Here is a 15937-nt window from a genome sequence, read left to right on the forward strand (position 1 = left end):
ACTTTTATCACCTTAAATATATTAGTACTTTTGAGAATTAGAATACAGTTTTCCATACTGGTTAATCTTATTTTAATATTAAATCCAAAGACTATTATATTTACCAGGTATAAAGTTAATGATAAAGTAAATTAATTATGTGATTAGGACAACCATCATTAGTTTTCTGTAAGACAAATGATTTGAAAGGATTAATGTGTCTTCCTTATGAAATCAAGATCACTATTAGTCCTAAAACAAGACCACAGAAATTAGTGATGATCCAATATGAAATTCCATCCAATAAATAAAAGCTTTACAAGATACCGATTTAGTAAAAGAGGTAACTTAAGAAAAGCAGTAAGTGATATAAAAATAAAAACAATTATCCAGAAAAAAAATCAAACTAAATGTCTAAATACTGTGGACTCAGTTATTAAATACTTAAACAAAAATTTAAATCTTAATTATTTGTATATTAGAAAGGACACTCAATGTAAATGTACTTCTTCCTTTTCTGTTTAAAAAATTTGTGTGATTTATTTATTTTTGCAATATTTCTTTAGTTTTGCCAATGTGTACATAAAGAACTAGTCCTATATTCTCTAGAACACACTTTTTAAAATAAAGTTTATTGGGGTGACAATTGTTAGTAAAATTACATAGATTTCAGGTGTAAAATTCTGAATTATATTATCTATAAATCACATTGTGTGTTCACCACCCAGAGTCAGTTCTCCTTCCATCACCATATATTTGATCCCCTTTACACTAATTTACCACCACTCTAACCCCTTACCCTCTGATAACCACTAAACTATTGTCTGTGTCTATGAGTTTTTGTTTCTCATTTGTTTGTCTTGTTCTTTTGTTATTTTTGGTTTATATACCACATATCAGTAAAATCATATGGTTCTCTGCTTTTTCTGTCTGACTTATTTCGCTTAGCATTATAATCTCAAAATCCATCCATGTTGTCACAAATGTTCCTATATCATCTTTTCTTACCACCTAATAGTATTCCATTGTGTATATATACCCACATCTTTATCCATTCATCTATAAAAGGACATTTTGGTTGTTTCCATGTCTTGGCCATTGTAAACAAAGTTGCAATGAACATTGGAGCACACCTGTCTTTATGGATAAATGTTTTCAGATTTTTTGGGTAGATACCCAGGAGAGGGATTGCTGGGTCATATGGTAATTCTATTTATAATTTTTTGAGGAGCCACGACACTGCCTTCCACAGCAGCTACACCAATCTGCATTCCCACCAACAGTGTATGAGGGTTCCTTTTTCCCCACAGCCTCTCCAACACTTGTTACTATATGTTTTGTTGATGATAGCCATTCTGACTGGGGTGAGGTGATATCTCATTGTGGTTTTTGTTTGCATTTTCTGATGATTAGCGATGCTGAGCATTTTTTCATATGTCTATTTGCCATTTGTATGTCCTCTTTGGAGAAATGTCTCTTCAGGTCCTCAGACCATTTTTCAACTGGGTTGTTTGTTTTTTTGTTATTAAGTTGTATGAGTTCCTTGTATATTTTGGATATTAGCCCCTTATCGGAGGCACTATTTGCAAAAATCTTCTCCCATTCAGTTGGTTGCCTCTTCATTTTGTCGATGGTTTCTTTTTCTGTGCAGAAGCTTTTAACTTTCATATAGTCCCATTCATTTATTTTAGCTTTTACTTCCCTTGCCTTTAAAGTCAAATTCATGAAATGTTCTTTGAACCCAAGGTCCATAAGTTTAGTACCTATGTTTTCTTCTATGCAGTTTATTGTTTCAGATCTTATGCTTAAGTCTTTGATCCATTTTGAATTAATTTTGGTACATGGTGACAGATAGCAGTCCAGTTTCATTCTTTTGCACGTGGCTTTCCAATTCTGCTAGCACCATTTATGGAAGAGGCTGTCTTTTCTCCATTGTATGATTTTTGCTTCTTTGTCAAAAATTATGTGTCCATATTTATGTGGTTTTATTTCTGAGTTCTCAATTCTATTCCATTGGTCTATGTGTCTGTTTTTCTGCCAATACCATGCTGTTTTGAATATTGTAGCCCTGTAGTACAAGCTAAACTCAGGCAGTGTGATACCTCCAGCATTGTTCTTTTTCTTAAGATTGCTTTGGCTATTCAGGGGTTTTTTTGTGGTTCCAAACAAATCTGATGATTTTTTGTTCTATTTCTTTAAAAGATGTCATTTGGATTTTGATGGGGATTCCATTAAATCTGTATATTGCGTTGGGTAATATGCCATTTTAACTATGTTGATTCTTCCAATCCATGAGCACGGAATGTCTTTCCATTTCTTTGTGTCTTCTTCAATTTCTTTCAAAAATGTCTTATAGTTTTCAGCATATAGGCCCTTCACATCCTTGGTTAAGTTTATTCCTAGTATTTTATTCTTTTTGCTGCAATTGCAAAAGGATTTTTTTTTTATTTCTTTTTCTGAGATTTCATTGTTAGTATATAGGAATGCAATGGACTTTTGTACATTGATTTTGTTGCCGGCAACTTGAATGTATTCGTTGATTGTTTCTAATAGCTTTCTGGTGGAGTCTTTAGGGTTTTTTATACATAGCATCATGTCATCTGCAAAGAATGACAATTTAGCTTCTTCATTCCCAATTTGGATAACTTTTATTTCTTTCTCTTGCCTGATTGCTCTGGCAAGGACTTGCAACACTATGTTGAAAAGTAGAACATAGAGCAAAGGGCTTCAGTTTTTCACCATTAATTATGAGATTAGCTGAGGGTTTGTCATATATGGCCTTTATTATGTTAAGGTATTTTCCTTCTATACCTATTTTATTAAGTGTTTTAATCATAAATGGATGTTGTATCTTGTCAAATGCTATTTCTGCATCAATTGATATAATCATATGTTTTTTGTCCTTTATTTTGTTTATGTGATGTAGCACATTGATGGATTTCTGTATGTTGAACCATCCTTGTGCCCCAAGGATGAACCCCACTTGGTCGTGATGAATAATCTTTTTAATGCATTGTTGCATTCGATTTGCTTATTGGTCTGTAGTTTTCTTTTTTTGTGTTATCATTAACAGGTTTTGGTATCAAGGTAATGTTGGCTTCATAAAATGATTTGGGGAGTACTGTCTCTTCTTCAGTTTTTGGGGGAGTTTGAGTAGGATTGGTATTAGATCCTCTTTGAAGGTTGGTAGAATTCACTAAGGAAACCATCTGGTCCCGGACCTTTGCTTTTGGGAAGCTTTTGGATGACTGATTCAATTTTGTTACTGGTGATTGGTCTGTTTAGATTTTCCAATTCTCATGGTTCAGCCTAGGAAGGCTATATGTTTCTAAGAACTTGTCCATTTCTTCTAGATTATTGAATTTAGTGGGATATAGTCCTTCATAGTATTCTTGGATGATCCTTTGTATTTCTGTGGCATCCGTGATAACTTCCCCTTTTTCATTTCTGATTTTGTTAATTAGTGTCTTCTCTCTTTTTATCTTAGTGAGTCTAGCCAAGGGTTTGTCAATTTTGTTAATCTTTTCAAAGAACTAGCTCTTTGTCACGTTAATTTTTTCTATTGTCTTTTTGTTCTCTATTTCATTTACTTCTGCTCTGATTTTTATTATTTCCTTTCTTCTTCTGACCTTGAGTTTCATTTGTTCTTCTTTTTCTAGTTCTTTAAGGTATAACATAAAGTTATTTATTTGAGATTTTTCTTGTTTCTTCAGGTAGGCCTGTAACGATATAAATTTCCCTCATAAAACTGCTTTCGCTGCATCCCAAAAATTTTGGTAGGATGTATTTTCATTTCATTTGAAAACATTTATTATACAATAAACCTAAACTATATTAAAATATTAACTTCTGTAGCTCAAGAAATGCCCCGTAGTTATATTTACCAAAATGTGAAATTTTAAAGTTTTCCTCATGAATTATAATTTCTCATTCTTTCCTGAGGATGTCTGTAACAAGGAATTTCAGCCAAATATTTAAGCCAAAACTCAAATTTGACCCTGATTACTTCAAATGCAGATGTCTTTCCATTGTTCCCTAATGGTTTTTGTGCTTCTGGTTTTTGCTTTTTTTTTTTTCCAGAAAGACCCAGTGAGCTCTCTAGAAAATTTAGAGGAAAAAAAGTTTCCTGGAGAGGTCTCCATACCAAGCCCCAAATCCAAGCTCCATGTAAGAGATCTCAAAAAGGAACTAATCACGTAAGTGATCCATAATGGTATACTCTGTGAGATTCTGCAAATAAGAAACTCAAATTCATAATTTTAAGTAATAATATCTTGACTTATATGGGTAACTTTAGGAATGTTTTAGGGCCATTTGAACCAGTCAGTAGTTAAATATTCTATATGTACCTAATCCTATGCTCAGAAGTATAAGGATTATGGGGAAGGGGAAATGTATATATGACATGATCTCATGCTAAGAGAATTAAAAGTCTAATTGATTACAAAACAAAACAATATAAAACAATTAGAAATGTTTATGTTTTGATCAGAAGTTCTTAATCTGACCTCCACTGAAGCCAGATTATCCAAGTCAGGGTTCTGGGGCGTCTATGAACCTTTTCAAACTTAATGCACATTGTTATTTGGATAAGAGAGGTCATGGTTTTCATCACATTCTCAAAGGGTTCTGTGACTCAAAAGAGATTAAAGACCAGGACACCCAAAAGCAATAAACACTAGTTAAAACTATATCCAAGTTTTGAAATGGGAGGTCAGGACACGCAGAGCAGGGACCAGGCTTCTTGGAGCAGAAAATCCTGAGGTATAACATGAAGTACTGAGCTCTGAGGATCAGACAGACTTGAGAGAGAGAGTTCAGGCACAGAATCCAGTAGGACGGATGAGGGCCCTGAGAAGAGTGTCCTGGTGGCAGGTTTTGCATAAACAAGCTCCAGAGTGTTTGAGCAGAAAAGTAAACTAATTATGTAGCATTTTAGGAGGAGCAGTGTGAAGAATTATACTGAGGCTGTCTGGAGTCAGGAAAATCCATCTCAAATGTTGATATAGAGATTCAAATGATATGTAGAGAAAGGAAGTACAACAAGAAAAGAACAGAGTGGTCAACAAAGAATTGGAGGACACACATTCGTCTGGTACCTAAAAGAAGATGACGCAAAGAATACAGAAATGAGGCCACCTGGAGGAAGAAAACTAAGGAAAAGATTGTGATGGGAGCTAAAACCTGAGAAAATCCCAAAACTGAGCCTTTGATGGTATCAGATGCCTCCAGACGTTCAAAGAGGTTAAATCAGAAAAGGCTGGACAAATCTTTGAAAAATAGTCCTATAAAATAATGAAGGCCAGCCAGCAGGTGGAATGTAGAGGCTGGGAAGGAAATTCAGAGCAGTGTGTATGCAGGTACAGTGCAGGTGGTGACACCAATTACTGTAGTGATAACAACTAAGATTGCGGACTTCACCCAGCTCACACATCCTTATTTTTTTAACCCTGAAGATCTCTCGTGGGTTGTTAGAATTTAGAGGGTAAATCACACAACTTCCTTGCGCATATGAGTTCATCTGGGCCATTACCAGGACAGAAGGCAGTCCTGAGCTCCTTCTCTACCTCAGCATCCGGTTAACATGCAGGGTAGGTAAAGATAGATACTAGGGAGGACATTAAGTAGGGAAGGAGGAGGAGGAAGAGGAAAGCATTTCAGGCAAAGACAAGACAGGAACCTTGGCTATTTGCCTTTATATCCTCAGCAGGTAGTATAGTCTTGGCTAGGTTGTGTTTAACGTGAGTAAGTAAGTGAGTAAAAAGCAGAAAATATTTTCCCTGTGTAAATGATGAAATATTAAAGTATATACCCACGTATATTTAAAGCTGCCAATTAATGGAGGTTTCTGGCAAAGAGTAACGCTTCCACCTAGGCACCAGCGTCTGCATTCACTCTTTTGTATCCTTCTGCATAAAAATATGTTTAAATTTTTCCAATAAAAATTATTTTTAAATTCTCTCCTGGCCCAGCTTCCAACTGATCCCCTGTCTCTCCTTCCTTTTACAGCAAAATTCCTCAAGAAAATTGTCACTACTGTGTGACTGAATTTCTCTTCTGAATCTTTTCCACACAGGCTTTCACTCATTGCTCCCTCAAACTGTTCTTACGTTCTCCAGGGAACCCCTTTTGGATGTTCATTCTTCATACTCTTGTTCCTACTCAATGAGGCAGGATTTGACAGAGCTTATCACTCCCCACTCCTCAATCTATTTTCTACATTTGGCTCGTACGACACCACACCTAAAGACTTTTTTCCCACCTCACCTGTTATCCCTTCATAGACTCCTGTACAGCCTCCAAAGATAGTCTTTGGAGTCATTCCCAAAGATGGGAATGACTGAGAGCTCAGTCCTGGAACCTCTCCTCTCCTCTACTCTCCTTTATCTACACTCACTCCTCCCAACTCTCAGTGTTAGAACTATCTCTACACTGAGAACTCCCAGGCTGGCATCACCAGCTGGACCCATGGAACTCATTTCCAAAAGCTCACAAGGGCAATCATCTCTCCCCTTCCCCCAGAAGCCTCCCTTTTCAAGCTTCCCTCTCCCCAGCCACCCTCTTCTCTATGCTTTTCCCTTAAGGCCTTAGGGACTTACATTTGCTCTTCCCTCTACCCAGAATGCTTTTCCCACAGATCTCTGTCGGATGCTGTCTTCTCCTCCCTCAGTTCTTCTCTCAACTGTCATTTAGCTGAGAAATCATCATGGCTACTATAGTCCCTTCCCCCACCTAGGAAGGCAGGGGTGTTCTTTCGTCCATTTTGTTCTCTTCCATGTACACACCGTTGGTACATATTTACTGTGCTGCCTCTTATTTCCCCAACTACATGGACAGTAACTTAGGATCAGGAACACATTTCAATCACTGTTGCCAAATTCAGGGCTTTGCAATAATAGAGGTTCAATAAAATTATTCCTAGTCCAACGTCAGTTTTCTGTCTTGACATGTGAGTGATTTTTAAATAATCATAGACTTTGCATTCTTTAAGGATTGCATAGGCAAACCTTACTGGCTCAAATAACATGCTCCCTTATGAGTTTATTATTCACCTGAAACCTGGCACCTGAAGAAACATGATGAATGGTAACAAACATATTAGAACTTCAATTTCACTAAATACTGTTTCTTCTCAAAAGGTGACTTGGGTCAGCCATATATTTATTCCCTCATGGAGTTGCTATTCAAAATTTTAAGTCTTTTTATGGATTTCATTTCTTTCTGCATGTTATTTTGAATATCTTCCGAATGGCAAATTTTTATATTTTGGGCATAGATTTTTGGAAATTATCAGAGTCATTCCAAACTAAACATAGTGTAAAATGTTGATAATTAACCTGCATTACCATTTTGGATAGAAAAATGAAGTGTGATTATTTTGTAATGGGTACGCCTTAAGGGCTCTAAGGTAAACACAAAAGAGGAAGAGTTCTATAAAGATTTTGAGCAATTTTTGGAATATATTCATGAATTCCTAGAAAATTAACTCTCTAGAGACCTCCCGGTTCTCACCTCATTTTACAGTCAGGTGAGTGCTTCAGTGGATACCACATATATGTGTCTGTTTTGGTACACTGGTTTTGTGAAAGTCTCACTACTTTACAGTTTCACCCTGTCCTCATGATATTTTGTTTTATGTTTCTAACAGATAAATATACCTTAATTGCTTACCAAAAATTGTGTGGTTGGAATAGGATTTTCTGATGCTGTTGATTAGCATAAATTTGCTTAGACTTTGAATTGCCACTTAGTGAGGGAGGTAGCTAGTTTCCTTTCTCTGTGATACTTTCTCTTTGATACTTTCATTTGCAAACCTTCCCAGAATATATCATCCAACTGGCATTGGCACATGTTATTGTGTAAGATTTTTCATTGAAGATTTGTAATTAAAGCCAGCTTTCAGTATTTGAAACAGAAGCTTTTCCCACTACAACACTGCCCCCAATCTTTTCTTTATTGCTTGACCTCTTTATACCACCAAACTTAAATACACACACACACACACACACACACACACACACACATATGCAGATAATGAAGTGCACGCCTTATTATTATATTTTCTAAGTAATTTATAGCTGACTCGTTTAAAAATTATTAACTCTTCTTTGCCTCTGCTGGCAGTATTAATAGGAGTAGCAATTTAAAAATACAAATAAAATAAAGTAAATGCAATGTTATTTTTGAACACTAGGTGGCGATGTATTTCCAAAATGGGAATTGCAAAACAGGTCGTTGCAACACATCTCACGCTATGATATTTCAGTTGTGCAAAGTTCAAAAAAGACTGTTTCTCCATTTAGTGGGAGAATGGCACTTGCCAGATAATTCAAATGTTAGTCATTGTTCATTTTTTCTTTGCTTGTTTACATATATTTATAGCTTCCACACTTTCCTTTCTGATATCCCATCTAAGAAAGTGATGGGATAAGAGCTAGATGACTCCTCTTGTATCAAGCCCTAAAAATCAAACATCTCTCTGAGATATGGAAGTGTTCTAACTTTTATAATTTCTTTAGATTACCTGAAAAAACTTGGAAGGAGGCTCACAGGGAAAAATAAAATACTTAGAAGATAACATTTCAGAAAATCTTGGATGTTGTCAATCTCTCCCTAAATATCCCTTCAAAGGGTTAAATGCTGTATTCTACACATATGGATAAGCCTTAACTTTAGGCAGGATGTCAGAGAAAATCAGAAGCATGAATAATGTAGATTCTTCCTCTGACTATTAACACCACCACAAATAGCGCTGAGTAGGCTGGGGTCAATCTGCTAACTCCAAATTAGTCACTTTTGAACAGCATCAGAGGAAAATAAAGGTTTGAGAAACCAAGGAACCTATTAACTATGAACATAAAACTCCTCAGGATATCGATCCTGTTATATTATTTTTAAAACACACAAGAGATGCACAGAATATAACCAGCTTCTGAAATAAAATGAGGTGCGTAGGCACAGACTCTGATCTTCAGCAGATTCTCCAGAGAGCCTATTGCTTAGGTTAATTATTAATTAGCAATTGTCCTGTTGGGGTCAAGTTTTGAATGAAACTGATCACAAGCTTTTTAACTAAACCTCTCTATTTCTGAACCGTCAGCCACTTTCCCATCTAAAATGTCAGTTTACATTTCAGTCATATGTAATATTTTCAAAGTTTTGCTTCTTTTTCAGGCATTTTCTAAAATATTTATGAAGTTACTGTGTTGCCTGTCTCTTAAAGATGCACAAAAATTCTTTTCTGAAATGTTATACAATTGGTGATGATATTCTAAAGAGCCACTATCATTATAAAGCATGGGCTTATAATATTTATTTTTATAACACATTTTCAAAGAAATAAAACACTCACAACATCACTAGGACACATAGTTTAGCATCACTTTCCTACATTATTTGAATCAGAGAATTGGATGTGATGCTGAGAGCTAATAACTTAAGATCATGCCAGTTTTCTTTTAGCTAGTCTACTGGTTCTTATATAACAGAAATCCTTAGTTCAGTTGCTTCTGCATGTCCTTTATTGTGTTAACTGATCTTGAAAAGAGAAGTTACTTAGTGAATGAGTCAGAGCCAATGAATTCATGAAATGCCCGACTCTAATTATATATATTTTTATTGACCCAGCTGTCCAACGCCAGGATGTGATGGAAGTGGCCATGTCACAGGAAACTATGCATCCCATCGCAGGTACCTAATAATGTGATGTGCAGTAAGGTTTTCATCATCTTGTTCTAATTTAAATACTTATTATTGCCCATTCTAAAAAGATATTATTTGGATTGGGAATTGGGTTTTTGGTTTCTTTTGTTTTTCAAAAATAAAGCTAAGTTAAATCTTTAATCTTATCACTTATGTGATATAGAAACCATGATTTTTGATCAAAAATGGTTTTCTGATCCTGTTGTCCAGGTTACAAACCAAAAAATTAGAGTTTATGTCAGGGCTTTGGTTGTTCTAGCTTTTGGACTCAAGTGAAACAAAGGTAAGACAACAGAGTGACTAGGGTTGACCATTTACCCTGTGGATGTGGCCCTTGGCAAATAATAAGTCAACATGTGAGAGAGGTTAAACAATGATAAGAGGCTGTGTTTAATCTTTCCACTTACCTTCCTCATCACTATGATTTGCTTTCCTTTTGGGGGCTCATTTAAACCTTTAAGCCACTATCCCTTGGTGATGCAATGAGAATGAACTCCACATACGTAATGATTGTATCCCTTAATTTTAGAATTGGAGAGTCTCATTGGGTTAAAGGCTTTCCCTTAATAAATAGCAAATATGAGTCTATGAGAAATAATTGAGGTGTTCGCCAGCTCAGACTGGTTCAAGTAGCAAAGCCAGATTCAAGCGTTTATTTTTTTTTTCCCAACCCCCAGTCAATGGTAAATTTACCAGATGTTCACAGACTCAGGATGCCTTTGAGTTGGATTTGTATATGTCAGTATGTGTGTTTTGTTTTTTTGTTTTTCTCATCCCTCTTTAGTGTTTCTGGATGTCCTTTAGCAGATAAGACTCTTAAATCCCTCATGGCTGCTAACTCTCAGGAGCTTAAGTAAGTGTTGGAAGCATGACCTCCTTGCCCTTTGTCCACTATGTTGGCACTCTCCTCATTCAGGACCAATGCGGTCACTAACAAGTAGTAAATTGTGTCTCACTGAATTATAACCAACACACTCTTTCACCAAAAAGTTCAAATGGCTAAAACCAAATCTCTGTAAGTTAATTAATTCACTTACTTTGGGAGTTTGTTTTTACAGTAATTTTTAATACAATAAAGTAATAGTTAAACAAAATACTTTTTTATATTAATTTCAGAGTGTACTTAGTAAATAAGACCTGTAAAGGTGTGGCAAACCATTTTCGTCATTTGATTTTTAAGAAAACTGCATAATATTTTCCATTATGGGCATTTTGAATCATATGACTGCCTTTCACTTTTGGGTGCTAGGTATATTTTGGCTCATTTCTATCTACTTTACAGAATCTCAAAGTCACATATATATTAACTTTTGCTGATTGATTTTATTTATCGTACTCTTACCTTCTTTTATTCCAAATTTTTTACTTGTTTGTTTTCCTATCTTGTTATTTTACATATAGAATAAAAAGTTTTAATTTACCTTATACCCTTTAAAAATATAACAGAGCACAGATTTTAAAAAGATGAATAACATTAAACAAAATTAATGAAATTTACTTGCAAATAATAATATTTTAGGAAAAATGAGTGTTACTAAGTCTAGTGATAAAACAATATTTATATAAATAATAGAATCAACTTTGGTATCTAAATCAGGTAAAATTTCAGATATTATACTTTCTTAATAGTTTGTTAGTAGTTCCATTTTATAATTTGTTTAAATTTTTTTACCTAAATATTACCCCAAAAAAAGCATGAAAAAATATATAGAAATTCAGAACTTTAGTACTGGAAAGAGTAAAAGGAACTATGAAATACACTCATACAACTTTTCTCATTTTCAAGTGTAAAGTAAAATTGATTGTGTCAGTGCAGATTCTAAAAATTGTTTTATTGGCTGCTACTTTTCCAGATTGAAATATAAGAATGCCAAGTAAAGACTAATACTGAACAGATTGAAAAGAGAGAAGTGCCAGTCATACTTAATCTTACTTACTCAGTACTTACTTATTTAATCTTACTCAGTTGCTCTAAATTTCTACATTGCCATATCTTAATAATAATTATCAGTCCTCTTAAGTATTTTCTAAAAACATTATTTCTAGGAAAAAATGTTGATAATAAATTGAAAACATATAGGTTGATAGGTCCTATAGTAATCTCCAGTATTTATATGAGCATGTTTTATACAGCCATCTAACAAGTAACAGCTTTGGATCGTTTCCATACACAGAAGAAAAAGAGACATTTCATCGACCTTTTCTTCAGACACACAGGAGAATTCCAAAACAAGGTTACTTGACACAGATTTTTCCATAATTGCAATATGTAAATCACTATTTGACTAAAAATGTTAATAGACAAAGACTAGTTTTCAAGCCTTTTCTACAATATAGAATACATATTGTATCTGGAAATGGTTGATTTAAAGACTCAATGCAGGTTTCTCTGGTTAGCTTAAAGACATGTATGCTGATTTTATATTTCATTTGGAAAAAAGCATTTACTTCTATTTACTGCCTCAGGATTAAATATACAAACATTTCCATGAAAGTTCAATGGGTTAGAGTTTAAGAAAAGACATAGTGATCACATTTTTCTTGAGATTTAGTTTTTTTCAAACTCTAGTTTGGGTAAAAATCTGAACCAGGGTGAGCATACAACTGAAATAATAGCAAAGGTAATTTCTACTAGAACATGGATGAATTTTGATAGTATAATGCTAAACGAAATAAGTAAGACAGAAAAAGCAGAGAACCATATGACTTCACTGATATATGGTATATAAACCAAAAACAACAAAAGAACAAGACAAACAAATGAGAAACAAAAACTCATAGACACAGACAATAGTTTAGTGGTTACCAGAGAGTAAGGGGGGTGGGGGGTGGGAGATGAGGGTAAGGGGGATCAAATATATGGTGATGGAAAGAGAACTGACTTTGGGTGGTGAACACACAATGAAATTTATAGATGATGTAATACAGACTTGTACGCCTGAAATCTAAGTAATTTTACTAGCAATTGTCACCCCAATAAATTAAAAAAAAAAGAAAAGAAAAAGAAGAACCTTCAATTTATGATAGCCTCTAAGTTTCTCATTAGTATTTAAGATATTTTAAAAGGCAACAAAAGAGTGAGAAGCTGTATAAATTGTAGTCAAGTGTATTTTGAAACCTATTCCTAATCAGCATTTGAAGTAAAATTGGATTTTTCCTTCCTCTTTTCCCCTCCTCATTTCAAATTTAATGGTTGATTGTCAATAATAGTTATCAGTAGATTTTTCAAAACACCATTTAAGTTGGGCCTTGAGGCAGAACAGACCAGGTACAAATGACTTAGCTTCTTAGGCAACCATATAAATGTGCCAAGTCTCTGGAATTCACATACACCCCTGTTGTTCATCTGAATTTAATGGATTATCACGGTAGTGGAGCATATCAAAGAAACTAAATTACACACAAAACAATTTGGAAAACTTTTTTTCTTAAGCAAAAGATAGGAACTTTGCATGATGTAAATAGAATCCCAGCAGTGAGCTCTAGGCCAAAATTCTGGTTCATCCCAAAATAAGGTTTAAAAAAAAGAAAATAAGAATAGAATGCAGGATAACAACTAATACATTATCTATCAAGCATCATGCTGTAGTTAAATATCTTAATATTTTTTTTCTAAAAATGGATTCTCAGCCAAAAACTTAACACTGAAGCAAAAAGTTCCACAAAAAGCAGCTCATTCTGTTTAGTTCTACTTGAATGTATCTTGATGCCCCTTCCTCCACCACAACCATGTGGCCTGTGCTCTGTTCCTGTGTTTTCCAGGTGTCCAACCCCAGGGTGTGATGGTTCAGGGCACGTGACTGGAAACTATGCTTCCCACAGAAGGTAGGATTGATCCCATTTCTGAGAAATAAAATCAGAGTGTCAGCAGCAGTGGCCATGGATATCACATGGTTTTGTTTTGTTCTTTGTTGGGTACATATTTTAGTTTGTCCGGCTGCCCTCGTGCCAGGAAAAGTGGTGTCAAAATGACTCCTATGAAGGAAGAAAAAGAAGACCCTGAACTCAAGTAAGTGTGGCAATTGAGGTAGTGGTATCAGGGTCAGAAGTAGCTTGTTGGTCAAATGGGTGGGACCTTGGTTGGGATGCAACTGAGCATTGATTATGTTTCAGGGAAAGTGTACCCTATCAAACACAAGGACCCTTGAAGCAGTGGTCAGTGTTTGGATGTTTGAGAAAATTTTCCGATTCCTAGCTATGTTTCCAACAGTGCTTACATAATGTAAAAGAAAAAAGGGGGAGATCATATTTTTTCCAATTTTTTAAATTTAAAGTAGCATCTCAGAAGTACTACCACATAGAACAACAAATTGGCCGCAAAATTAATACTGAAATTTAATTTTACTTAAGGTGAAATTTTATCTAAATTAAATTCCCTCCTCTGAGATATATGCTATGAAGTCCTGGATGATATATACAGATATAGATGCAGAAATTTAAATTGCCTATTCTACAGCATTTCTAAGTACAATATTTAGACATCTGGAAACCAAAATTCCAGTTCTATGAGCAATGTGCTACGTAATAGGGCAAGACAGTTAACATTTTATACTCTTGGTCTTTGTTTGGAGGCAGTCTGACACAGTGCTTATCTTGTTGGCTATGGCTAAAAAGTGTCGGCATGAACTTGACTCCACTTCTTGTGAAATGGATGTCAAGTTACCTAAACTTAATAAGCCTTATTTTCCCCACCTATAAAATGGGATAATAACACTGTCTGCTCAATAGATTTGCAATGACGATTACAGGAGATAATGAATGAAAATTGCTTAGCTCAGAGTCAGGGGACCATTATTAAAACTCTATAATTTCACCATTTCCCTTCTGGATAGTATGAAATCACCACTGCCTTCTTATTCACTCAGTTACTGTACTTCATGTGAGTTATTCAGTCTCTCCCAGCTAGTAATGTCTCTGCTGTGTCTTTCTAGATGTCCTGTGACAGGGTGTGACGGCCAAGGTCACATATCAGGTAAATACACATCCCATCGCACAGCTTCTGGCTGTCCCCTGGCTGCCAAGAGACAGAAGGAGAATCCTCTCAATGGGGCCCCCCTCTCCTGGAAACTGAACAAACAAGAACTACCACACTGTCCCTTGCCAGGCTGCAATGGGCTGGGCCATGTAAATAATGTTTTTGTCACCCACAGAAGGTAACATTTGTTCTCTTTTTGTTGTGTTGTTATGATTATTTTTCACCTGGGTTGCTTTATGTATGTATGGGAGGGAACCACCTCAAGGTTATAAATTATAACACTTTATATGTTATAACAATAAGTCTTGCCAGGTAAATAATAGAACTGTTTGAAGAATAAAAGCTATCTTCTCTATTTCTGAAAATTCATTACTCAGTTTTCAAGTGTTCTAGATACTATGCATTTGTTTTCTGTATTCTAAAATATTGTTTATGCTGCTATTTTTTTAATGGTTTAGCCTTTTTACGGTTCACTTCAGTTTCAAGTGGTGATATCAACTCTATTATGTTGTGTAATTGTAAACTTTCACTTTACATATTTATGTCATTCCTTCCTTCTTGGGAATTAGCTCGATTTCAGGCCAAATTTTAGTTGTTTTGCTGCTGAGAAGATGTGACTCATCCCCAGCAGCCAGAAGAAAATGACGTAAGAAAACGACTACTAAGTGTAGGACACGATGAGACAGATTTAGATAACCCTTTATAGTTTCACAATGACTTAATTCCTTTATCACTGAGTGTCACCTATTTCAACAGAGCCCTTGGTGGGTACAGTAATCTTAGTCCAGCTTTTTGGTTCACATTCTACTTAAAGGAAAGGAGCTAGAAGATTGACTGCATACTTCTCCAATCAATGAGGGCTCTTCTAGCCTTGCGGTCCACTGCACATGACGTGGAGTTAAAATCCAATGAAGCTTTAGTGAGCCCTGATGTTTTGCTAATAAGCAGAATCAAATTGAGCAAAGCTGGGACATTTTGACATTTTGTTCACTTTTAAAGATACATATCAATGGTTTGAGAAAATGAAACCTTTCAGGAATTGCTGATTTAAGTGCATATGCAGCAACAACTGCTTATGGATAAAACCTGAACTTTGGTTTGTTTTTTGATTATTTTTCAAATACCTACTAACCTCCACAATAGTATACATTGTTTTACTCTGAGTTTGAATTATCATTTCATATTCAGAAATGACAGTCACAAATCAAGTGTGCCTAATGTCACATTTACTACACAGCAGCTTTGCTTTCTTATCACGCCTGAACAATATCCATGTTAACA

The 15937-nt window shown here is 35.1% G+C and overlaps 1 protein-coding gene across 12 annotated transcripts in view; it reads left to right on the top strand.

Moving 5' to 3' along the window:
* The window catches only part of LOC117034109 (suppression of tumorigenicity 18 protein), a 152328-nt gene that overhangs the window by 117734 nt on the left and 18657 nt on the right, over positions 1-15937 (top strand). For all 12 annotated transcript variants that reach the window (XM_033126809.1, XM_033126808.1, XM_033126816.1 and 9 more), the window contains 6 exons: positions 4060-4175; positions 9607-9669; positions 10466-10534; positions 13444-13506; positions 13610-13690; positions 14613-14834. In XM_033126809.1, the coding sequence (XP_032982700.1) occupies positions 4060-4175; positions 9607-9669; positions 10466-10534; positions 13444-13506; positions 13610-13690; positions 14613-14834 (614 nt within the window). The remainder of the gene's footprint in view (positions 1-4059; positions 4176-9606; positions 9670-10465; positions 10535-13443; positions 13507-13609; positions 13691-14612; positions 14835-15937) is intronic.

Source organism: Rhinolophus ferrumequinum, chromosome 14 (genome assembly GCF_004115265.2).
Source record: "Rhinolophus ferrumequinum isolate MPI-CBG mRhiFer1 chromosome 14, mRhiFer1_v1.p, whole genome shotgun sequence".
Taxonomy (NCBI): Eukaryota; Metazoa; Chordata; class Mammalia; order Chiroptera; family Rhinolophidae; genus Rhinolophus; species Rhinolophus ferrumequinum.